At 54.3% G+C, this 23,448-nt stretch overlaps 4 protein-coding genes and 1 long non-coding RNA gene across 9 annotated transcripts; 1 reads left to right on the top strand and 4 right to left on the bottom strand.

Annotated features, from left to right (window-relative positions):
- Window positions 1–371: 371 nt before the first annotated feature.
- Tbx6 (T-box transcription factor 6) lies at window positions 372–5,208 on the bottom strand. 2 transcript variants are annotated; one of them, XM_047532804.1, is made up of 8 exons: window positions 5,028–5,208; window positions 4,039–4,273; window positions 2,894–3,161; window positions 2,641–2,787; window positions 2,495–2,565; window positions 1,302–1,375; window positions 1,038–1,221; window positions 372–957 (listed from the first exon to the last, which is right to left on the bottom strand). In XM_047532804.1, the coding sequence occupies exons 1-8, from the start codon at window positions 5,074–5,076 to the stop codon at window positions 744–746; spliced, it is 1,242 nt and encodes a 413-aa protein (XP_047388760.1). In that variant the 5' UTR covers window positions 5,077–5,208; the 3' UTR covers window positions 372–743. The 2 variants fall into 2 exon arrangements, with proteins under 2 accessions (XP_047388760.1, XP_047388759.1); XM_047532803.1 differs by lacking the exon at window positions 5,028–5,208 and adding an exon at window positions 4,356–4,653.
- A 332-nt stretch (window positions 5,209–5,540) lies between these two features.
- On the bottom strand, window positions 5,541–9,027 carry Ypel3 (yippee like 3). Of its 2 annotated transcripts, XM_047534195.1 has the most exons (5): window positions 8,869–9,027; window positions 8,030–8,212; window positions 7,884–7,927; window positions 7,565–7,673; window positions 5,543–6,036 (listed from the first exon to the last, which is right to left on the bottom strand). In XM_047534195.1, exons 2-5 carry the CDS (start codon window positions 8,144–8,146, stop codon window positions 5,947–5,949), a joined length of 360 nt encoding a protein of 119 aa, XP_047390151.1. In that variant the 5' UTR covers window positions 8,147–8,212; window positions 8,869–9,027; the 3' UTR covers window positions 5,543–5,946. The 2 variants fall into 2 exon arrangements, with proteins under 2 accessions (XP_047390152.1, XP_047390151.1); XM_047534196.1 differs by lacking the exon at window positions 8,869–9,027 and having other exon boundaries at window positions 5,541–6,036; window positions 8,030–8,829.
- Window positions 6,782–10,622, top strand: LOC124970702 (uncharacterized). 2 transcript variants are annotated; one of them, XR_007106171.1, is made up of 3 exons: window positions 6,782–6,853; window positions 8,321–8,421; window positions 9,486–10,622. It is a non-coding gene; the product is annotated as an uncharacterized LOC124970702 (long non-coding RNA). The 2 variants fall into 2 exon arrangements; XR_007106170.1 differs by lacking the exon at window positions 6,782–6,853 and adding an exon at window positions 7,348–7,702.
- Window positions 10,089–16,455, bottom strand: Gdpd3 (glycerophosphodiester phosphodiesterase domain containing 3). Of its 2 annotated transcripts, none has more exons than XM_047534194.1 (10): window positions 16,226–16,455; window positions 15,903–15,945; window positions 15,545–15,680; window positions 15,413–15,458; window positions 15,270–15,301; window positions 15,012–15,101; window positions 14,574–14,707; window positions 12,627–12,686; window positions 12,473–12,524; window positions 10,089–10,389 (listed from the first exon to the last, which is right to left on the bottom strand). In XM_047534194.1, the coding sequence occupies exons 1-10, from the start codon at window positions 16,362–16,364 to the stop codon at window positions 10,252–10,254; spliced, it is 870 nt and encodes a 289-aa protein (XP_047390150.1). In that variant the 5' UTR covers window positions 16,365–16,455; the 3' UTR covers window positions 10,089–10,251. The 2 variants fall into 2 exon arrangements, with proteins under 2 accessions (XP_047390150.1, XP_047390149.1); XM_047534193.1 differs by having other exon boundaries at window positions 10,103–10,389; window positions 15,183–15,301; window positions 16,226–16,451.
- Window positions 16,456–17,028: 573 nt separating this feature from the next.
- Mapk3 (mitogen-activated protein kinase 3) lies at window positions 17,029–23,366 on the bottom strand. The gene is made up of 9 exons (XM_047533541.1): window positions 23,177–23,366; window positions 21,945–22,127; window positions 19,988–20,177; window positions 19,728–19,844; window positions 19,430–19,544; window positions 18,928–19,059; window positions 18,655–18,764; window positions 18,407–18,560; window positions 17,029–17,621 (listed from the first exon to the last, which is right to left on the bottom strand). Exons 1-8 carry the CDS (start codon window positions 23,347–23,349, stop codon window positions 18,438–18,440), a joined length of 1,143 nt encoding a protein of 380 aa, XP_047389497.1. The 5' UTR covers window positions 23,350–23,366; the 3' UTR covers window positions 17,029–17,621; window positions 18,407–18,437.
- Window positions 23,367–23,448: the final 82 nt, after the last annotated feature.

Consider the following 23,448-nt stretch of genomic DNA (forward strand, 5'->3'; position numbering starts at 1 on the left):
CATGGGCATCAGGACCTTCACTACCTTGGCCCTAATCTTTCCAGGAAGGCAAATCTCAGGCCGGTCCACTTGCCCAGAGCCTCCAGCTCCCCATCCAGTGACCACTCCCAGAAGGCTTCCTCAGTGCCGGGCACAGGTGGGTTCTCATGGCAGCCTTGTTTAATTTTCAAAACAACTTGCGTTAGGAAATTCAGGTTTCCTACATTTTTCTAAAGAGGAAAATGGCCCAGAAGAGCAGGTTGATTCATGTACATAAGGGCACGCAGCTGGAACAGGCAGTTCTGGATCTGCCTGGGCTTCCTCACAAAGCCTTGACTGGCCCCGCCCCGCCCAGGGCCAACACCATTAGCCCAATATTTCCTGAGCACTGATGTCTTTTTGACTTTTATTAACAAAAATACTCTGGTCCTGAGAACAGACTGGTGTGGCTTGCAGTGGTGGCAAGGGGGGGTGCACAGGAGGTGGAGATGCTGGGCTGTCCCCATTTGGCCAGGCAGAGCCTCATTCCATTCACACCAAGGTGAGAGCCGGGAAGGGGAAGCTGGCCCCAGCTGGACTCCAGCAGCCTGGCTGGGGCTTTGAAGCCAGAGGGGGTGGGAATGAAATCAAGGTGTGAAGTGGGGTGGGGGACAGGCCCAAGGCAGCCATTTGGTGTGGGGGATGGGGACAGTGGAATGAGGGGGCTACAGTGCTGGGGGAAGGGAACTGGAGATGGTGATGGAAGATGAGGCAGAGGGCCCTGCTCAGTACATTGGTTTGGAACCCACATCCAGGTATCCCCCAGGCCCTGGGTATGGTAAGGGGAAGGGGCCCCCTTGGAGGAAGTGTGGGGCAAAGGATGCTGCAGGTGGAGCTGCTGGGTACCCTGAGCCCCCTGGCCCAGGCTGCAGCTCCAAAAATGCAGCCGAGTACGGGGCTGGGCGCCCAGAGTCTGGAGCCTCAGGGAAGCTGGGGTTCCTAAAGTGGAAAGACAGCTGTTAGAAGAGGAGAGAGGGAAGGCCTGGAACAGCTCAGCCCTGTGTCCTTGTCCCACTCACCTGGCTGGTAGGTGATTGGGGGCCCCATGGAACGCTGCGGGGTGCAGGAGATAGGCCTCCGCACTGGGACCACCACATGGAGGAGCTGGGGCAGGGACAGCTTCCCTGGGGGCTGAGGCCTGCTCTGGATCTGACTCACGAACGTCCCCACCCAGGGTGGAGTCACAGGGACCCCCTGGTGTATCTGGGGAGACAGAAGGGACAGGTTGGGCTAGGGAGGATCAGTATCCCAGGCCTGGTCCCATCACCATTAGGACAACTCACCTCCACTCCCATAGGCCTCTGTGGCTACTGGCTCTGGGCCTCGAAGTTTCCTCTTCACACGGGCATCTCGCTCCCTGGGGAACAGTGATGATGATGATGATGATGATGACGACGATGATGAGGATAGTAATGATGATGATGATGATGATGATGATGATGATACTATTAGTACTTACCAGGTGCCAGGCATTTCACCCTCCCAGGAACCCTATCAGGCAGGTACCATTATTATACCCATTTTACAGATGAAAGAACTAAAGGCCAGCAAATTAAGGGAATAGAAAGCAGAACTGTGATTTATTCTCCACTTGAACTTTTCAGTGCTTTCTACTGTATTTAGAATTAGTGGAAACTCTCCCAAGCTGCAGGGCTAGGGCAGGGCCTGACCCCAGCTCATTTCTCTGTGTTCCACCTCCACCAGCTACCATTCAGCCTCTCTGGTATCTTTTATCCCCTCTTCACCTACTTAACTCATCCTCTTGTCTCAGGTTAAGCAAAATTTCCTCAAGAACTCCCTGACCTCCTGCTATTGACCACAGTCACACTCACATTTGATGGAATGGGTCATGTCTATCTCTTGACAGAGGGTGAGCTCCCTGAGGGCAGGGGTCCATCCTGAGGGGGCTGTACTCAGGTCCTTGCTATGGAGCCTAAACTGGCTTCCCATCACCTCCCTGACTTGCCTCCACACTCACACCACCTCAACAGTATGGCAGGCAGTCCTACCTCAGGGCCCTTGCACATGCAGTTCCTGCTCCCTAGCATGCTTCTCTCCACTTACCACGTGGCTCCCTCCTTTACTTCCTTCAGGTCTTAAATGTTCTTTCCTCAGGCTCAGGGAGGTCTTCCTAAACCATTTCTCACCCTAGCCTTCCTATCCTCCTTCTCTGATTTATTTCTCTTCTCTTTGGAACATATGCTTATATTTTATTTATTTATTTTGTTTGCTTGTCCACTTGCCCACTAGCATATCAGCACTAAGAGGACAGGGGCTTTGGTTTGCTTTGTTTACTTATGTGTCCCCAATGCCTAGAACAGTGCCTGGCATACAGCAGGTGCTAAATAAGTGTATTCGTTGACTCAATGAGTGAATAAATGTTTTTATTTACCATTGCATTCCTGATATCTGGCACAGTGCTGGGCACATAGTGAGTGATTAATAAATATTGTTGAATGGATAGGACAATGCTCACCTCTTGCAGTTTCTGCCGTTTTCCCGGAAGCCTTTGGCAAAGGGATTGGCTGCAATCTTGAGTTGTGTGATCTGGGGGCACAAATCCAGGTCAAAGCTCCTGCAGCCTGGGCAGGGTGCTGCTACCCCTCAAGCAGAGTCACTCACCCGTGGGTTCTGGTAGGCTGTCACAGAGATGAATGTGGTCTCAGGGAAGCGAAAGGAGGCCACGCCCCCCCAGTGCTGACTGCAGAGCTGGGCAGCTCGCACCAGGTGAATGCGGGGCTGATACTTATGCATGGAGTGCAAGATCAGCTGGAAGGGAAGAAACAGGAGTGATTCCCTGTCCTGGGCCCCAGCCTTAGCCGTCTACCCAGCACCACCCAGAGCCCCTATCCTGGAGTCCCATCTTGGGCCTCACGTGGCCATGGGGGTCCAGGGTGCTATTGGTGAGCTTGACACGATGGAAGGACACAGGCTGCCGCATCCAGTGGGCACCAGTGGCAGGAGAGTCAGGGTGAATATAGACACGATCGGGTAGGCGGGGCTCTGCCTTGCCGCTGGGCTCCCAGTGCCGGCCCTGCCAGCGGTAGCGAGCCCCATCCACTGGAACCACATCCAGAAGAAACAGGTAGCGGGCCTCGGGGTCCAGGCCAGTGACTGACACTCGGCAAGCAGGGAACATGCGCCTGCACAGGGCAAGAGAAGGGAGAGGCCTGGAACCTATGGTCAGAAGTGGGCCTAGCACCAGTAAGGGAACCCAAGGCAGTCAGTTCTGGCAGAGAAACATCAAGGCAGGTGGAATTAGAACCCAGAGGCAGAATTGTAGAGTTGAAAGACTCCATTTTACAGATGGAAGAACAGACAGGGTCACAAAGCAAGTTAGGAGCAGGGCCTACTTGCTGAAGCAGTTGTAGCTAACTTTTCTCCCTGAAATCTTTCCAGGAGCCTCACACTCCTCCCCACCTTGGTTTCCTTATCTGATCTCCATCACCAATCCCTACAGCTGTTAGGAAATTTGCTTCAGAAAAAATGAGACCTTGCCTTCAGTAAGGAGAGGATTTGCCATGCTAGGGCCTGAGCTCCTACCCAGATAAAGATCTTGTCACAGGCCACACACTGATCACTTGAGCCTCAGAGGTCAGCCCAGACCTAGTCACAAACTGAGTCCTATTCAAATTACACATTGAGTTCTGATCCTGGCAGAATTCCCTGATGCTAGTCACCAGCTTGATCCTAGACATGGTCTAAATCCTGATTCCAGCCACAGACTGACTTCTGATCTAGGCCACACACTGATCTATAACCTAGTCAGACTTTCTCTGACCCTGGTCCAGACTGATCTGTGACCCTTGAAAGATTGGCCCCTAAACCCAGTCTCCAGGCTTGACCCTTGACATTTGTCAAAGTCCTGATTCCATCCATATTCACTCATGCCCCAGGCCACAGTCAGATTCAGATCTTGGGCTGAGCTCCAGCACTGGAGAAACCCCCAAACCCGGTCTGGTGCCCAGGATCTACGTTTCCCAAGAGACCCCAGTAGAAACTGATCTGGCCAGCCCTCACCTGCCGGCTTTGGTGATGATCATCTCTGTCCCCACAGCGCTGAACTCCTTCCACAGCTCCTGGTTCTCCAGGCTCAGGCTGACCCCCGGGAGCGAGTGAAGGGCCTCTGCAGCTGGTGGGGCTGGCTCAGTACTCAGGGTAGGGGGTAGTAGGGGCAGAGGTGGGGGTGCAGCAAGGGTGCGGGGACCAGCCTCAATCCCAGACAGGAAGCAATCCAGTTTAGGGGTATCCAGATCTGGAGATGTGGGGAGAATGAGGAGCCAGCCGAGGGTCACAGCCCCCAAAACCCCTACCCAGCAGCAGGTCCCACCGCTCACCCGGGTAGCGGTAGCCCTCTGCCAGGGCAGGAGGGAAGCCGGAGTCCCCACCCGGCTGGGGGGGGCCCAGACGGTAGCCGGTCCCCAAGGAGGGGTACAACTCTCGTGGATGGTACATGTTGTAGTCCCTTCTGGCTTCAGGTCACGCTGCCTATAGTCCCCGGGTGCTGAGAGATGCCCCCTTTATAGCTCACAGCTCAGCCCCTTCCAGACCCAGGATCACAGCCCCTCCCCTCTTTGGGGCCCTGGAGGTGGGCTGGAGTGGAAACCCCTGGGGCCTCGAAGGGGTCCAAGAGGGGGCCGGATACCTGTACCCTCCCCTTCCCCTCCCCCCTGGGCGGCTTCATTAGCCCCGACCCCCTGCCCCCTCATTACATAATTAACTCCTCGGTCTGATTGATCCCCAGGGCTCGGACAGGGACGCAGTTTGGTGCTTCCGGACAGCTGGTCCCCGTTCCCACGGGGGGAGCCCCGGCTAGGGACAAGCTACGGGGGGCGGGGCCTGGACCCTGGGACCTAGCCCGGAGTCCTGGGGCAGACCCTGGCGTCCCAGACTTTCTGACTGGCGATCTCCACTCCTCTTCACTTGAGAGAACTGAACTGGGCTTGGAGGGAAGAAGAGTAACTGGAGGGAAAGTGCCGGGTTGGAGGGAAGGGGCCTGAGTTAATTACATGGGACGCTGGAAACCTCGAGGAGTCCGCAGTAGAGGCCTGACCCCATTCCTCCCTGGTTCCCATTCTGAAATACCTCTACCCTCTACCAAGTCCCAAAAGTTGCGCGAAGTGCGCAGCTCTAGTCTTGACTTCTCGCGAAGGGTTGCCCATAAAGGTCCCGCACTGGGGAACACTCCGAACTACACTTCCCAGCAGACGCTGCGCGAAGACGCGTATGAGGGAGAGGGATAGACTGCAGTGTGGCCTCTGGGAGTTGTAGTCTGGACGAGAGGGGCGGTGAAACCTGTGACGCGGCGTCTTCCCAGGGGAGCTGCCTCTAGGCGGCGGCCAAGCACTAGCGCAAGAAGACGCAGATCAGCCGAGGTCAAGGCCTAGTGGCCAGTGTGGGCTCAAGGATCTCCACAGGCTGTGGAGACCAGCTTGAAAGGCTGTGTCTACCCCATGCCCCGTGGGGGTCCTGAACAGGTCTATAGGGGCAGGAATCTTTATTCGAGTTTCCCCCTCCCGGATTCCACGTGAGCCTGGGGCTGTCTCCACTCCATTGTTTTATTATATACAAACGCTACAGAACGAGGGGAACAGACACGCGTGGGGTAAGAGGGGCTCGGTGGGAGAAGTTCACAGGGCAGACGGTGTACTGGGGCCAAGAGAGCAGCACATAGGCCATATCTATGGGGCAGGCGGGACAGGAAGGGGTTAAAAACGAGATCCAAGCCAGCCAGATCGCAGGGAAATGTGGGGGTGTCGTCCCCCTTCCGATCTCCCCCCAAGGTCACAGTGCATGCAATAAAATATATGTACAGGAGCTGGATCCTTCCTCTGCAGGGGCCCTGAGAGCTCCCTTCAGGCGGAGGGAAGCCAGTGGCGCCCCCTGGCGGCCAGGCCAGGCTGGAGCCACATGTGTCAGGAGCAGGGGTCAGTCCCAGCCGTTGTCTTTGATCATGTGGTTGAGTTCAATGATGTACTTCCCCTCTTTGTACTTCTGGCTGCTCTCAAAGGCTTGCTCCTGAAAAGGGCAGGGAAGAGGGGTTTGGTACCGTCATCTTTGGGTAAGAGGTTTGCCATAGACACAGGGCTGGGGAATGGATCTGATTGGCCCCCATTTTACATATGAGGAAACTTGCCCAGAGAAGCCAAGCTACCTGCCCACAGACACAAAGCTGGTAAACAGTAGGGCTGTTTCTCAGTAGTAAGGAGTAGATAGAACTCTGAATCGTGAGTACTTTTTAAGTACTGACAGTTTCAACAAAGAGGATATGGAAATGCTTAAAAGATTTCATAGTTCAGGGGTTGCAAACTGGTGGCCTGAGGGCCATTTCAGCCTATGCATGGTTTTGTTTGGATAACAGTTTCATGAAAGTAACTTTAAGAGCTGGGGATGTACTTCAGTGGCACAGCACTTGCCTAGCATGTGTGAGGTCCTGGGCTTGATCCCTGTGCCTTAAAACAAACAAACAAACAAACAAAAAAACCCCAAACTTTAAAATAGTAAACTATAGGCATACGTGCTCACTCCCATTTATCCCAGCCTGTTCTTCTTCTCCGTTATTTCTTCTGTAAATTGACATTATCTACTTGGCCTCAAGAACTTGAGTTTTTTTTTTTTTTTTTAATTTTTATTTTTTGGTGCTGGGGATTGAACCCAGGGCCTTGTGCATGCTAGACAAGCATTCTAGCAACTGAGCTATGTCCCCGGCCCACAAGAACTTGAGTTTTTAACCTCTGGCCTAGGCTACCTCTTTATTTTTCAGAGGTCCAGAGAAGCCAAACCATCTGTCTAGAGACACACAGCAAATGTGTAGCAGGACCAGAGTTGAACTCAGGTGAGACTGTCTTTCTCTGCCTGGGGTACCCACCTCACAGAGGCACTCCAAGCAATGCCTGTCCAATTCAATACCTTAGATTCCCAAGAGCATCTTCCTTTGCTACATCTAATCTGATCCCTGTTACAATCTTGGGTGCCAGGTGGTGGCTTTATCCTCCAATGTCAGATAAGGAAAAGAGACTCGGGGTAGTGAAATCAGATCCTGGACAGCAGCATTGGCAATGTGGCAATGAAAGAGAAGGTGTGTGGACCCAAATTCCATGTTACTCTGGGGTCTTAGGCAACTTCTTTGATCATCTGAATGATAATACAAGTCAGTGGGCAAGGGTGTGGAGTTAAGGAAAAAAAAAAGAAAACCAACTATGAAATGATCTTGGGCAAATTACCTAATCTGGGTCTCTGGGAAATATATGCCAAACAAGTGAGAGTGCATGGCATATAAGCATTCAATAAATGGTAACTCTGCTTATTTCCTCATCTCTAAAACAGGGATGCTGATGCCTTTGAAGGAAAGGATGGGTTATGAGAAAAATCCTAAAAGCGCTTATAGGATGCAAGAGAAGAGAACATGGTCGGGGGCTGAAAAGACAGTTTGGCTTCTCTCTGCAGGCCTATTCACTCTGAAAAGTGGCCAGTTGACTGCTTGTGAGAAATAGGTGATGTGAGGTCAGGTCAAAGGTTACTGTGGGGTTGAAGATGACTGACTCACATATTTCCAGCCCAGAGTGGTCTTGCAGTTCTCACAGTGGATGTCAGCGACAGCATGGAGGCCTGTCAGCAGCACCCGCTCCTCGGCTGGCCCGCAGCCCACATTCACCCTGCGGGGACATGGGCAGTCCCAGAAAAGGTCCCACCATCACAGAACACCCCCCCTCCCCCCCCCCGCTAGCTTGTATCCACTGTATCTGTCCTTAGCATCCAAGAGAGGGATTGTGCCTGAACCAGGGGATTCTGGTAGTCTCAGCATGATACCAGGAGTCACAGGTCACAACAGGTTGGAAAAAGAAATGAGGGGGCCAGATACTCACACAGAATTGAAGAGGTAGGCACGCCCCTGACTGCCCTGGAAGGACTAAAGGGTGGGAAGGGGAAAGGAGGGGGTCAGAGCTACTGGTGGGGGCTGCCAGTCAGCCCATCTAGCCTCCCATTCCAGCCTCAACTGTGGCCAGGTTACCTTGGAGATGAGGTCGTCGTGGTTGGCCAGGTGAGCACGGCAGTGGGCACAGCTATACCTCCGGTGACAATCATCCAAGTAGGCCTGAAACGTCTTGGGCTTTGAAATCCGCACCATGGCGGGGGCCAGGGGCAGTGGCCCCACGCGGGGAGCGGCCCACGGGGAGCAGAGGGAGCCCAGTGCCTGCCAGGGAGGGAGTAGGTAGGCTGTCAGGACCCAGGCCACACACATGCAGGCACACCCAGAGCCATGGGGACTCTGTCACACTTGGCTGCTCTCTCCTTTCCCCAGAGCCAGCAGCCTCGCCAGGGACCAGAGACGTTTTAGTTTTGACTCAGTGAGGAGGCCTCAGGTTGCATCAGCGGGGAAACTGAGTCTAGGAGGAGCTCAAGGTGAGTCACCCACCTGCTTTCAGCTTCACCCCTGTTGACCTGCCAGGTGAAGCTGGAGGAAGGGGCTTTAGAGTGAATGTCAGTCCCAGTTCAGGGGGGAGCACGGGAAGTTAGGAACTGGCAGGTCCTTAGGACTTCATTTGGACTGCGGGTGGGGTTACTCTGGGGACCAGGGAGTTCACCTGGACAGAGGGTCCCTCACCTGGAGGAGACTGGAGGCCCTGCTGAAGGTGGAGGGTTACCTAATAAGGGAGGGGCTCTCACCTGGGGGCGCTGAGACCTCATCTCCGCCGAGGGAATCTTACCTGTATCGCGCAGCCTTACCTGAGACCCCGGGGCTCACCTGGGGCGCGGGGGGTGGGGGGCGGGCGCCGGGGAAAAGGGGCAGTCCTCGCTGGCGGGGCGGGGGCGCGGGGCGACGCGCAGCCTTGACGGTGCGGGCCTCACCTCGCCTGGGCGCGCGGGGCCCCGGTCCGCGGGGTGGCCTGGCCTGGGAGTGGGGGGCGCTCCTGGTGGGCGCCGTCCCCCCCGGCCCGGGTTCGCAGCCGCCTCGACTTGTTTACACCGAGACCAGCTGCTGCCGCGGCTGCGGCGGGAGGGGGAGGGGGCCGGCCTCCAGTCCCGGCGGCCTCCGTGGCCAATCGGCATGCCGCATGCAAATGAGGGGGCGCGTCATACGGCGGCCAGCGCAGGCCTGGGCTGCCCTTCCCCCTGCTCCCCGCTGCCACCGGCCCGGAAATGCGGCTGCGGCCCTAGGCGGCCCGGGCCTGGTCAGCTCGTTGGCATCCCAAGGTGTTTGAAGAAGCAAGGATCTGAGGGTCCTGACCCTGCGCAGAGTTAGGAGAAGGGTGGTATCGGGACGTCCGCCCCCAGGAAATAATAGTCATAACATACCTGCGTTTATTCAATCTCCGCAGCAATTCTATAGGGCAGCCTCTCCTATTGTCTGCCTTTTACCAGAGACTGTAGCCCGGAGAGGTCTAGCATCTCTCCCGAGATGATCAGCCGGTAAGAAGCAAAACAACTCACTTCGACTGATTCCATGGCCTTTGCTCTATCACCAGGAACAGACTTAGTTCATCTCTTAAAAGGGAAGAGCCAAAGTTGCCATTGCTGTTGGACTCCTGGGAGCACAGGCCCTGGAAGAAGCCAGTTCCTATCACATGAACTTCACCTCCTCCAAGGAGTCTCTTGGCATGTCCCCTACCCCTCAGACTGGGTTAGGTTCGCCTCTAGTGAATATGTCTGTTTAAGCCACGTGTCTGTCTGGCTTTGACTTGTTCACTGCTGTGGTCCCTGTCTCCAGCCCTGCTTAGAGTAGGCACTCAGTATTTGTGCAGTGGGATTCTTCATTGAGTCAATAAGGTTTCAGGACTGGAGGAGACCTGGGAGTGGGGAGTTGGGATGGTGGAAGTACAGATAGAACTATGAACTCACCCAGCTTGTTGAGGCCCACTGGGGCAAACGTGGGGGAAGTCAAGTTCCTCAAGTGTGCTTAGGGCTCTCAAAGGACTTAGGAGAATAGAACCATTATCCATGACTCTCAAGAGGCCAGGGGCCAGGGCACCTGAGTTGGCCCTGTAAGGGACATTCTTGAGAGTGGAGACCAAGCTGGCATTGGGTGTGGCATTACTTTGGATCTGGAATGTAGTGGAACCAGTGGCCCCGGCTGGTTAGGGCCCCAGGCCCGGGCCCCAGGCCCTGGGCCCTATCTGCCATCTTGATGGTCTTCCAGGAGTCATCCTTCACCCCTCACTCCATGGACAATTATGTGACTGAAAAGTAAATATTTATTTTTCAGGAAGAGAAACAGAGGAGAAGGCCTCAGACTTAGGAGGCTGTAGCCACAGGTCCATGGTTGTCCAGGTAGCGCCTCAGGGCTGTGGGGTAATCTGTTATAACACCAGTAGCCCCCAGGTTGAAGGCCACTTCAAAATCTGACTCTTCATTAAGGCACCAAAATACTACCTGAATATGGAGGGAAGGGTTTGTTAGTTTCCAAATAACTTTATCCAGAATTTCCCCTTCTGCCCCACACTCGCCTTATACCCTACTGATAACCTGGTCTATGGTGGGAGCTTCCTCCTCCTCTGCAGAGACCGCCCAACAGTGGTATGCTGAAGCTGATTCATTTCAAGAATTTTGCAAACTGGTATTAAGTACAGCCATTGTTAAAAGTTAAACTGTATAAACTCACAATTAAAAAAATTATAATGAAAACAAAAGCAATCAATTCTCAATGTTTACTACTTACTAATTATTTTACTATTTCCTATGTTCTCTCTTTTGGGTGGGTACTGGGGATAGAAATCAGGGGTGCTTTACCACTGACTACATCCTCAATCCTTTATTTTTCGTTTTTGAGACAGGGTCTTGCCAAGTAACTGAGACTGGCCTTGAATTTGTGATCCTCCTGCCTCAGCCTTCCAAGTCACTGGGATTATAGGTACGGGCCACACAGCCAGCTCTATTTCCTGTGTTCTTGAGAGTATCTGTATCTGTTGAATCTATAAGATGGGGCTACTGTACAATGGTGTGCTACTGTACATCTCTTCTTAATTTTGCATTTAATGACTTTGCATTCATAGCCTTACATTGACCATTGTCAATGTCATTACTTAAGTCAGAGAAAGTAATGTTCAAATCAGGTTTTAATTTTTCTCCTAGGGAGCCAGTTGTTGAACATATAGCAACACACCAGGGCCTCCAGCCTGCCCCATCCCTTGATGTTGAGCCTTCCCTGCCTCTCTGTGGGTCTAAAGGCAGGTGGGGACAGCATTTTTATTCCCAGCAAGTCACTGGACTTCTTGATTTCTTCTTCCTCTTCCTCCTCTTCCCCTCTCCCCTCCCCTCCCCTCCCCTCCCATCTCTTCTCCCTCCTCCTTACTTCCCCCTCCTTCTTCTCCTCCCTCCTCCTCCTCCTTCTCTTTAGGTACTGGGGATTGAACCCAGAGGCATTCTGCCACTGAGCTACATCCCTAGTCCCTTTGATTTTTTATTTTGAGTAGGATCTCCTAAATTGCCCAAGTTGACCTTGAACTCTGGATCCTTCTGCCTCAACTCAGATTACAGGTGTGTACCACCATGCCCAGCCCTTGATTTCTTAATCTGACGAATGAGGATGATGGTCCAAACTCACAAAGTTATGGTGAAGGTCCAAGGCATGAGTGGGCTGACCAGAAAGAGCCTTGTTATCCCAATGCCTCACTCACACCACATTCAGTCACTAGCCAAGTCCTCTTCCACCTGTCCCTACTACTGCCACCTAAACCTGAGTCCTGTCCAAGGTAGCATCAGATTCCTATGAAAACTGTGCTTCCACCCCACCCCGCAATGTCTTCTCCACATGCTAGCAAAACTCAACAAACCTCAACTGGATTAGGCCTCTTTCCTCTGAAGACCTCAGAAATGTTCCTTTCCTGTGGCTGAAGTCCACACTCCTTTCTGAGGTCAGCAGGCCTGCCTGAGCCTGGCTGCCCTTGGCCACTTCTTCCAGGCTGTGACCTGGGAGCCTTCCTGGTGCCTCTGCCAGCCTGGTCTTCTGCTTCTCTAGCCTTCACACCTGTGGGCCTTCCTGCCTGAGATGTCCTCCCTTCCTCTCCCTGAGTGCCAGCTTCCTCCCACCCTTCCTGGGAATGCTCACACCTCTCTTCTTCCAGACCCCGCAGCCCGCAGCACTCTGCTTCCTTTTTTCAACAGGTGATGTAAAGCAGGTCATGGCCCACCTGTTTCCTTCCTCTGCCCCTGTTGGGAAGTTCTTATCCCATCTGGAACATGCTCAACAAGCTTTACAAATTAAGTGACCTGGTCAAAGGTGATCCTCAGGGATCAGGACAGTACAGTCAGTGCATCATCTTCATGATGCATCTATAAGCCCTTGCTAAGTACCAGTTACATACCCAGAAGGGTTGCATATACCATTTATCCATTTTATGAATAAAGAAACAGACTCTGAAGATCATATGGCTTGCCCAAGTGATCCCACAATCGGCAGCAGAGAGATTGGGACCCTGATGCCAGGCACATGCCAGAGTGGTGCTCAAGTCCTCACCTGCACCCCTCGCTCTTCCAAGTGTCGGATCAGACTCTTTCTCATGATGATCCTGGGGATGGCAACATGGCAAGGTGATGATAAGATGACAAAGGAGAAGGGTGGAAGCAGGTTGCTACTGGGACAGCCCACCCAGCCTTCTCTCTTATCTCACCATTTTGAAACCACAGCTGCCAACTGGTTCAGCCCAGAGCAGGAAAATGGGAAGTAGGTTCTGTGAAGAGAAGGTGGAGGGGGTCAGTCCCTCTGTCATGGGGGTGCAGCCCTGCCCCTAAAGAAAAACTTTTGCAGTGGCACAAAGGAACCTGTTGTTCAGTGAGATCCTATTCTGAGATCCACAAATCCATGCTTCAAGGGTAAGGCACCCATCTCACTATCATTTTGGTACTGGGGATTGAACCCAGGATGCTTAGCCACTGAGCAACACCTCCAGCCTTCCTCCTGCCCCCCGTATTGGAAATGGAATCCAGGGGCACCTAACCACTGAGCAATATCCCCAGCCCTTTTTATTCTTTTATTTTGAGAAAGGGTCTTGCTAAGTTGCTTAGGGCCTCACTAAGTTGCTGAGGCTGGCTTTGAACTCACTGTCCTCTTGCCTCAGCCTCCCAGGCCACTGGGAGTACAGACATGCACCACTGTGCCCAGCTTTATTTTTTATTTTGAAACAGGGTCTTGCTAAGTAGCTTAGGACCTCACTGATTTGCTAAGGTTGGTCTTGAACTTGCAATCCTCCTGCCTTAGCCTCCCGAGTTGCTGGGATTACATGCATGTGCCACCGCACCCAGTTCTACCTCACTGTCTTACAGATAAGGAAACTTGGGTCTAGCGAACTAAACAGATTTGCTGGAGGTCACAAAGCAAATTGGTGGTGGGGTTGAGGCCAGGGCCGGGATCCAGCTGGATTTCAAAGCTGGACAACCCATTTGGAGGTCCTTCTGACTGGATCTGGTGAGCTTCTTGAGACCAGATAGTGCTTAATGGATTGGCTATTTGTTGCCAGTTGGGGTGACTTCATTCCATGGCAAGCTATGGAGTCAGACCTAGGGCACACCTGGGCTCTGTACTTCCAGCTGTGTGACCCTGGACCAATTACAGAACCTCTCTGAGCCTCCGATTCTCTATGGATACTATGGGGGTCATGACTCCTATACCTCCTGGGAGCATTGTAAAGTAAGGATCAAATACACCAAAAGATGTGGAAACATTTTGCAAATCCTGTACAAAAAGTTACATATACAAAGCTTTGTAGCAAGGGATTGTGGGGCTGGTTCCCTCAGGACTACAGAGGGTAGCAGAGAGCATTGGCCACCGCCCTACAGAACATGTAGGAAAGCAAAGGGAAGAGCTGAGCCTGGTGGTGCACACCTGTTATCCCAGTGGCTGGGAGGCTGAGGCAGGAGGATTGTGAGCTCAAAACCAGCCTCAGCAACTTACTGAGCCATAAGCAACTCAGTGAGACCCTGTCTCTAGATAAAATATTTTTAAAAAGGGTTTGGGGATGTGGCTCAGTGGTTGAGTGCCCTTGTGTTCAATCCCTGGCGCGCGCGCGCGCGCGCACACACACACACACACACACACACACACACAAAAAAAAAAAAAAAAAAAAAAAAAAAAGCAGAGAGGGGCCAAGCTTGAGAGCAAGGGAGTATAATTCCTGATACTGTGTCCAGCTTGTTCCTTTGTTAATCCTGTCTCCAGCCTGAGGAAGCTCCTCACCTTTTCCTTCTGAGACTCTGAGCACCAAGATGTTGAGTGAGCCAGACTGTGAAAGTTCACTGAAGACATAACCTACCCACATGACTCTTATTTACTAGCTTAACTGCTGCAGGACCAGAAGAGGCTGTCCATAAATATTTTGGATGGATGAATGAACCCTTTCTTCTAAAACTGCACATCAGTACCCATATGCATGCAATTTCAGGGGTTCATGGCTTTCTTATCATTCATGGTTGCTGGGTAAGAGCCACCCTCAAAGGACCCTGGGGGTTATCTTTGATGGTGTCCAAGGAACTGGGAAGCTTGGAACTCCTCTTCCATAGTAGACTCTGAGCTGGGTTCAGGGTTGCAGATGTGGCTTGGGTGGGGCCTGTTTTTCTGGTACCTGTTGATGATGGTTGGTAGGAAGCAGAAGAGGAACTTCTCAGGGATCTGGATGAAGGGTAGCAGCCCCAGGTAATAGAGTAGCAGCACCCAGAATCCTCGGCTTATCGTGAAGGACACTGGCATCTCAGGGTTCTGGGGAGGCCAGGAGAGAGAAGAGAAGGGGGATCTGAGGGGAACCATGGACTGCAAGGAGCTGTGCTGGACATTCAGGAGGCCCTAGTCACCTCTTGACCAGGGTTGGAGGCCTGAAGATGCCCTCTTCATTGCCACTACCAAGCCAGGGCTCACAGTCCCACTGCCCCACCTCTCCAAATCCTGTCATGGAGACTCTGCTCAAGTTCCTCAGGAGCTCTCCCAGACCCCTCTAGCTTAGGGCCTCCAGGGTAGGCTGGACTCCAGCCCCCAAAAGGAGGAGCAGGGAAGAAGAGGGACTTACGGCAGCCTTGCACTTCTTCATGATTGAGCTCTTCTCTGAGGCCCAGATGGTGATCTCGTTGCGGTCAAAGCGTCTCACCAGGTCTGCTATCTAGGAGGAGGAGAGGGAAGATGAGAGAGAGCCAGGCCTCCCTTGGGCCTGGGCTGTGCCCTACCCTGCCTGCATTTTCACCTTGTGAATGAGGTCCTCATCTTTCTCCTTGATCTCCACACTCATGGGCACCTTTGGAAACCTCTGGAACATGTACTCCAGACTCACCATGTGCCGATCTGACCCATGGGCAAAGTGGCCTAGAAATGGGGACATGGCAAGTGGGATCAGAGAAGGATCGATGGCATGGGGGTAGGGGCCCAAGGGGGGTCCAGGAAGGTGGCCTCAGTTCACTTAGTGTCTGCTCTCACCTGGTGAGAAGTAAACCTCCAGCTCCTTGTTGTAGAGGGGCAGCTCCTGGGACAGCAGGGAGCATATCGTCAGGGGGCACACACTGAGAAATGGCAACTCGGCTTGGGGGCGCGGGTCGCAAAAAGGCCCACCTCAAAGTTCAGGCTGGTTATATCCCTATTCAGGCCTGACTGGCGAGACAGGTTCTTGTCGTGTGACACCACCACCACACCATCCCGCGTCAGCTGGCAGTCGAGTTCCAGGAGATCAGCTCTCTGGGCCATGGCGCTATGGGAGCAAAGGTCAGTGGGGTGCAGGGACGGGGATGGGCCATGCTAGGTAGCAATAGTGGGAGCATGCGGGCAGTTAATGGCAGGAGGTACAGGCCCACCTGCACACCTCTGGGGCCTCCAGACACCCAGATTAGAACATAAATGGCACTCTTAGGTGTCCTGCAGTACACAACTGGTACAACCTTACATGGCAACGTGGCTGGGCAGGTGAACTCACTTCTCCATGGCCTCCATGGTGTTCTCTAGCCGCTCTCCAGAGCCTGTGTGGGGTGGCTGGGTTGGGTCCCGGGGCCCGGCCTGACCTTATCAGCCGCCTTCCCTGTTGCTGGCCTCCTTCCGCCTCGGATCTCATCTACCCAGTCAGCCCAGGTTGAACTGACCTCTCCTTCCCCATTCCATGCTCTGCCCTGCCCCAGCTCTCTTCCTACCGGAGTCCTGGCCCTGCTTCCAGCATCCTGCCCCTCTGTGCTGCCCATTGTGGCACCTGTCTTGCTAGCCTCACTCCACCCGCAGAAGCTGCCAGCTCCTCCCCCAGCTCACCTCCTCGGTGGGCCACCAGGCGGGAACAGAAGGCTGGAGTCTGGGGTGTGTGCAGGAGGCGAGGCCGGCGCAGGAAGAAGATGGAGAGTGTGATGTAGCCACCCAGGGCAGGCAGGGCGTAGTACAGCAGGGGACTCATGGCCACACTCCCTATCTGGGTTTCCGATGCTGCAAGTGCAGCTGTCCCAATGGACTGCAGTCTCACTGCCTGCCTGGCTGGTGTAGGCCGGCTCTGCTACTGGCCGACACCACGCCCCTGGGACTTGCTGAGCCTGCTGCTGTGCAGCTGGCTTGCAGCCAGGCTGCAGGGCTCCCTGGGGCTGGGGTAGAGGCTGGAGTCAAGGCAGACAGCCCCAACCCTGACAGCCCCAGGCTTGTCACAGACCCAGCACCCCTCTGTCCTTGGCTGTGAGGGGAATAACACGTCCCCACTCCATGGGGCCTGTTATGAATGTCCCCCTTTCCATGGGTGCTTGTGGCCAGAGTATACAACCCACACCCCTTGCCATTTCCAGAGAATCTGGGGGTGTGTAGGGTGCCCCTGAGTCACCCCCGAATCACCCCCAGCCAGTTAGACAGGAAGCCATTAGAGAGGGAGAGGACAGTGACTAAGGGGAAAATTGACCCCACTCTTTCTAGGAGTCTGGAGCTCCTTATACCCCATCCTCAACCCTGGCCACTGATGCCAAGGGTCACCAGGGTCATGTAAAGGCACAGCTGGGAAGCAGCTGGGCTTCAGCTGTCAGTCATCAAAGCGGTATTGGTTAGGAGAGGGCGGTGGCGCAGACAGACAGACCAGGTCATCCATATACACATCTCTATATTTATATATTAGATACAGGCATGGGGAGGTGGGCAGGGGCACAGGACTCTCCACATGCCCCCACCTCCACTCCCACTCACCCACACACAGAAGCAGCAAGGGCGTTAAATGTGGCAGCTTTGATGGGGGAGGGGTTTAGGCCTGGGCCTGGCTCCTCAGGGATACTAGCCCTTGAGACTTAGGAATGTTCCTTCAGGGAAAATGGGTGGGGTTTTAATGAGGTGACTGGGACAGGGCTTGCCCCAAGTCCCTACTTAGTGGCCCTGCCCCTCAGCAGGTCCTGGGGCAGTCAGGGCCCTTCTGTTTCAGAGCTTCTAGAGACTGGGCAAGATGGAGGCAGAGATTTGCTCTGGGCCACCTGAGCCCCTCAGGTCCAGGGTGGGTTGGGATGGGGTGGGATAGTGGGTAGGGATGGAGGTGAGAGGGAACCTGGGCCTGCCTAAAGCAGGAGACCCCAGCAGAGTGAGAGAAGGTAGCCAGGCCCACCCTTGGCCTGGGTTGCCAGGGTCTGGGCTGAGCACAGTGTCCATTTTCTAACAGTCCAGCGGGGAAGGGGCAGGCAGGAGGCAGGGCCTGAAGGAAGAAGCAGGGGAAAGAGCTGTTAGCGCTGAGAGAGGACCCAATGCAGTCCTGACCCGGGCATCTCCCATTTCACTATCGCCCCGGGCATCTCCCATTTCACTATCGCCCTGGTGGAACATGTCTGCTTCCCTATCTGCAGATGGGAATACCACTGGCACCCGTCATGGTGCTGCGGCTGAGTGAGTGATACTCTCAACCCCTCAGTATGTGCTTAGCACTCTGTGGGGCTTGCTCTCACAATCAGGATGGTCCCCGAGAACTGAGGCGTAGAGAGGTACTGTGTCTTGAACAACATCACAGTTCTTATGAAGTGGCAAAGATAGGCGTGTCTGCCTTCCTTCCATCAGCCACAACAGGCCAAGGAAGAGGTTGGAGGAGGGAATGAGTGCAGTGTGGGTGGGGTAGGCCCAGCAGGTTCCCCCCAGGTGTGTGAACTGTTGACCTGAGTGGCAGGTGTGAGGAAGCTGGCATCTGGGCCAGCTGGGTGCTCTGGGGCTCCTCCCAAAGCAATCACAGCACCACTTGCCTCTCTGCACACACTGGGATAGCCAAAGGCTGGCTTGATTCCTCAGAGCCAAGTGACTTCTGGGGGTCTGAAGTGGGCTGGGTGTTGACAAGTGGAGACACATGAGGTTGGAGGAGAGGGGTGGGCCATGAGTCTTCTGTCACTACCTACACATGGATCATAGTGTGAGGCATGTTTGTGACTTTACTGAGGCATGATGGGCACCCTTGTGTCAAGGTGAGGCTGTGTGAGGGCAGTGAGGGTCACTCACCAGGCTCTGGGGGCAGGGACATCTGTCCAGGTTATGGGGCCTCTGGTGCCCCTGGCTGGAAGCGGGCTGTCTCCTGGAAGATGAGCTCTTTCAGCCTCTCCTTGGGTAGATCATCCAGCTCCATGTCGAAAGTGAAGGGTTCCTCGGCCACCGGCTGGCGTGGCAAAAACAGTAAAGCTCAGGACAGGCACTGGGGGATAGCTATTCCCTCACCTGCCTGCCCGCCCTGCTGCTGGTGGCTGGCCCACCTCATCTGTGGGGTCATAGTACTGTTCCAGGTAGGGGTGAGCCAGTGCTTCCTCCACTGTGATCCGTTTATTGGGGTTGAAGGTTAACATCCGGTCCAGCAGGTCAAGAGCTAGGGAAGCACAGGAGGCAGGGATCAAAGGGAAGGCTGGAGGAGCTCCCCAAAGCATCACTTCGCCCAGTGCCCAGAAGCCTGTCAACTCGGACAGCTGCAGGGATCACCCACTCTTCTCAACACCCAGGCTTTAGCCCACTCCAGCACCTAAGTCTCTCACCTTTTGAGTCCGACTTGGGAAAGAGCTTGGCCCAGGCCACCTTGGTCTTGGAGGGCAGAGACTGTAGGTAGTTTCGGGCCTTCATGTTGATAATACAATTCAGGTCCTCTTGAGAAGGGGAGCCCAGGATACCTGTGGGTAAGATGGGGGTCCTGGTGAGAAACTTCTTCCTTTTAGGAACAGAACAGGCCAAGGAGGTAGGACAAGAGCCCCAGTCCAGCTGCCTGCTCCAACTCCTCAGTTGCCTCCCAGCCAACAGTATGGTGGAGAAGCACAGGGTGTTGGGACTCATGCAGCCCTAGGTTTGAATCCTGGTTCCAGCACTTCCTTGGGTGTGGGCTTAGCCTTGCTTTTCCCATCTATCAATTGGGGATCTATCTATACCTTGCTGAACAATGTCAAATGCTGAAGGGGCTCTACACATTGTGACACCCCTGACCCTGACCTCCAGAAATCTCACATCTGATAAGCTAATCCCCTTCAGTTGTCCAGGACCCCTCACCCAGAATGTGGTTGAGCTGGTCCAGGTAGTGCTTGCCAGGAAAGATGGGCCGGTTGGAGAGCATCTCAGCCAGAATGCAGCCCACAGACCAGATGTCGATGGACTTGGTGTAGCCCTGGGGAGGGGAAGAGTTGTGGGCTCCTGGGCAGGCCTCAGGGAGGTCCTGTTGTCTGGGCCAAACACCAGGCAGAGGGCAGAAGCCTGGAGGGACCACTATGCTCCTTCCAGAGGCCAAGGCCCAGTGCCTGGGTCAGAGATGGCTCCAGGGCTTCCCTTCACAGGCGGGGAGCTCTCCTACCTTGGAGTTAAGCATGATCTCTGGAGCCCGGTACCAGCGTGTAGCCACGTACTCTGTCAGAAAGCCAGTGTGGTCATGTTCAGGATCAGCGATCCTGGCCAGGCCGAAATCGCAGATCTGGAATCAAACTCAGGTCATTAAGCTTGGGTACAAGGCAGTGGCACCACCGCGCCTCATCTATTGCTGTTCCCCATGCTCCAAAGCTTCTACTCATCACCTGGCAGCCCCAGGGGTGGAGGGAAGGCACTCAGCCCTCTGACCTTAAGGTCGCAGGTGGTGTTGATAAGCAGGTTGGAGGGCTTTAGATCCCGGTGGAGCACATTGGCCGAGTGAATATACTTGAGGCCCCTCAGGATCTGGTAGAGGAAGTAGCAGATATGGTCGTTGCTCAGCTGCTGGCTTTTGAGCAACTTGTACAGGTCTGTCTCCATCAGGTCCTGCACAATGTAGCTGAGGACGGCTCCAGAGACCCCCAGGTGGGGGGCAGTGGGAAGCACTCGTTAAGGAAAGCAGGCTCTGGTGAGCAGGCTGCACAGTACTTCCTGCAGGGGTCCCTTGGTCCCTTGGACTCATGAGCTGGCCAAGGCTCAGAGCTTCTGTTGCATCTCAGCTGGTGACCCTGAGCAAGGCATTTCTGTTGTGTCCTCAGTTTCCTTAATGGGGAAGTGGGGACCTAATAAATTGCAGGAGGCAGAAGAACTTCAAAGTTAAGAGCAGCAGCTCAGGAATTAACCCACTGATGTCCCAAATCCCCATTCTGTTCCTTCCTGGTTTTATGATCTTTGCCTCTCTGTGCCTTGGTTTCCTCACCTGGCAAGTAGAGGAAGTAACTGTTTTTTAGAGGGTAACTGTGAAGACTGGACTAGATGACCCTAGAGCACTCAGATCAGTGCTTGGCACAGTGGAAGTGCTCAGCAAACATCAACTATTATTGCTAATATAAAAGCCTGAGCCACATGGCTGTTGAGGGGGTTAAATGAGATAATGTATGAACACCATCTGGCATGCAATAAATGTTTGCTTAAAAATAAATGCCTGCCTTATGGGAATGGTTTGTGCCAGAAAAATGAGAAGACACTCCCAACAGCATGCTCCTACTCAAATAAGAGTGCCTGGCCATACATCAGAAGATGGAGGAGTAAATGTCCTTTTATACTTGAAGATAAAACAAAGATTAAACATAAATAAAGAAATAAATGCCATTTGACTTGTTTCTGGAAGAATAAGTCAGAACTATCTTTTAGAGAGAACATCTACACATCTCCTGCTGTTTTATAGATGGGGAGGTCCAGAGAGAGGCAGTGACTTGCTCAAGGTCACACAGCAAGCTGGGGTGTGGAGATTTTCTGTCTGTACTCTGTGGTGGAGGGCTTCAGAGACTGTGAAACAAATCCTTACTTTTGGGTGGAGGCTTAGGACTGGAAGGGGTGGGTGGGGAAGAGGTGATGGGTGTTACACATTGCTAACAACCAAGCCAGGCAGGAAGTAGACTAGGCGGGCAATATTGAGGGAGGGCAACAAAGGCTGGGCTGTAGCCTCCCTGGGCAAGGTGCAAGTCCACAGGTGACTAGGGTGGGGCTCTGAGCGGGAAGTCTCAGAGAAAGAAATACCAGTTCCCATCTGGGGGATGGGAGGAGGCAGCAACAGAAACACCTGATTTTAGGCTTTTGGGGGCCTCAGTTTCCTCATCTTTGAAATGGAACTGATAAGGCCTATCTCCTAGGGCAGCTGGGAGATAGAGTAAGAGTTGTCAAAAAAACTTGCCACACACAGTACCTGTCACAGAGCAGGCCAGCAGAAAGGGCAGTTTTCTTCCCCACTGCCTTCCTTCCAGTCTGGGGACCCAGAGAGGAAAGAATCATCAGTCTGTTAAGCAAGAACTGACTGTGGGCAGAGGCTGGATCATATCACAGAATTACAGATGTCAGAAGACAAAGCTCCTATAGAGACCATCTTGCCCAGCCACACTCCACCCCACTGGGGCAGAGAGCAGAGAAGGACTTGTCCAAGGCCACCCTGCCTAGCGACAGCAGGCCAGGATCCACCTGAGCCCTCCTGATCCTCTTCTGATTTATGGCCTTGCCTCTGCTGGAAAGTTTATTTTGCTGGGTTTGTTTTGAAGGGTGGTAAGGAAGATGGAAAAAGAAAGAAAATAAGCGTTCCCCAGCCCAGCTTGAGGCTGTGCCTGGCCCGCCAGCTGGCCAAGGTGAAGGATACACATCCCTCATGGCTTCCAGTGTAGGTGCCCGAAGAATGTCTCGGATGCCTATGACATTCTCATGGCGGAAACGCAGCAATATCTGGATCTCTCGTAGTGTACGCTGGCAGTAGGTCTGATGCTCGAAGGGGCTGATCTTCTTGATGGCCACTCGAGTCTTGCGCACGTGGTCATAAGCCGAGCTGAAAGGGTCAGAGAGATGTCGCTGGTGTGGCCTTACAAAGGGGGAATCCAGGGCTGGTGGCCCCACCCAAGCCTTGGCAGGGAGGCCAGGGAGCAGGAGAGGGCTCAGGCCAAATCATAAACAATGCTGGTTCCTTCCTGCTGTGAAAGCCTGGGATCTCCAGGGAGAAAGCTGGGGACCAGCCAGGCAGCCTTTCGGTGACTTCACAAACAGAGGAAGAGACTGACCACTCACTGACTTCCTCTCTCCTCAGCCCCCTTCCATTCTAGTTGCCCTGACCCCTTCTCTGCACTTCCCAAGTTGGGTTCCCTCAACTCTAGATAGATAGATCCAGGGGGTGGGAGACAGTGGAGGAGCTGGAGGAGGCAAATACTGCAAGAAGGAGGCAGTTGTGGGGGGGAGGGTAGGCAGAGAGAAAGGATAAGGTGGGGTGGGTTTCAGGGTGAGGAACCTGGACAGCAGAGCCGTTCTCACAGTAACAAAAGGCCTAGAGCACACAGCCTGGCAGGGAGAAGGCACAGACCCCAACCAAAAGATGCAGGGAGGCCACTGCTGACACCCTCATCCTTCATCAGGGCCCTGGTGGGGCAGGATGGAAGAGGGGCAGAGCCATGCCTCACCCTGAGCCCTGCTCTTCTCTCCCAAACTCCCTGGCCCAGCCTCACTACAAGAACCCAAGGCATCTCCCCCCACCACCACCCCAATATGGTCCTTCACTCTCCCTTCACCAATACTTATGCTCTTAGCCTCATCCCATCTAAGGTCCCCAAGGTGCCCGTAACACTCCCACGTCACTCAGATGCCCCTCACTTCATTATAGAAGGGTCGGTTCGAAGCCTCCAAGCCCCCACCCCGGGATGTAGGCGACGCCCCCCCACACAAGCACTCCAAGGCCCCCCTCCCTGGGACACTCCCCGAGCCTCCAGAGTTCCCTGTCTCTTCGGGACGCCCGGAGCCTCCACCTCCCGGAAAGCACAGGGACGTGCTTTCCCCCTTCTTTGAAGCCCCCTCCCCAGGGGGCCCCCTCCCCCCGGAACGCCCCCTCACCTGACCATGCCGTACGCGCCCTCGCCGATGTACTGCAGCTGCGTGTAGCGCGGGCCCACGTCGAACGGCTGCCCCTTCACTATCTCCACTTCCCCCGGGACCCCCGGGCCGACCCCATCGGCTCCCCGGGGCTCCCCGCCCCCGCCCCCCTGAGCCGCCGCCGCCGCCGCCATCTCCACTCCTCCCTCCCTCCCCGGCGGCCCCGCCCGAGGCCCCGCCCCTTCCCGCCCGCCCTGTCACCCGCGGGGCCGCGCGCGCCAGGCCCCGCCCCC

Source organism: Sciurus carolinensis, chromosome 18, assembly GCF_902686445.1.
Source record: "Sciurus carolinensis chromosome 18, mSciCar1.2, whole genome shotgun sequence".
NCBI classification, from domain to species: domain Eukaryota; kingdom Metazoa; phylum Chordata; class Mammalia; order Rodentia; family Sciuridae; genus Sciurus; species Sciurus carolinensis.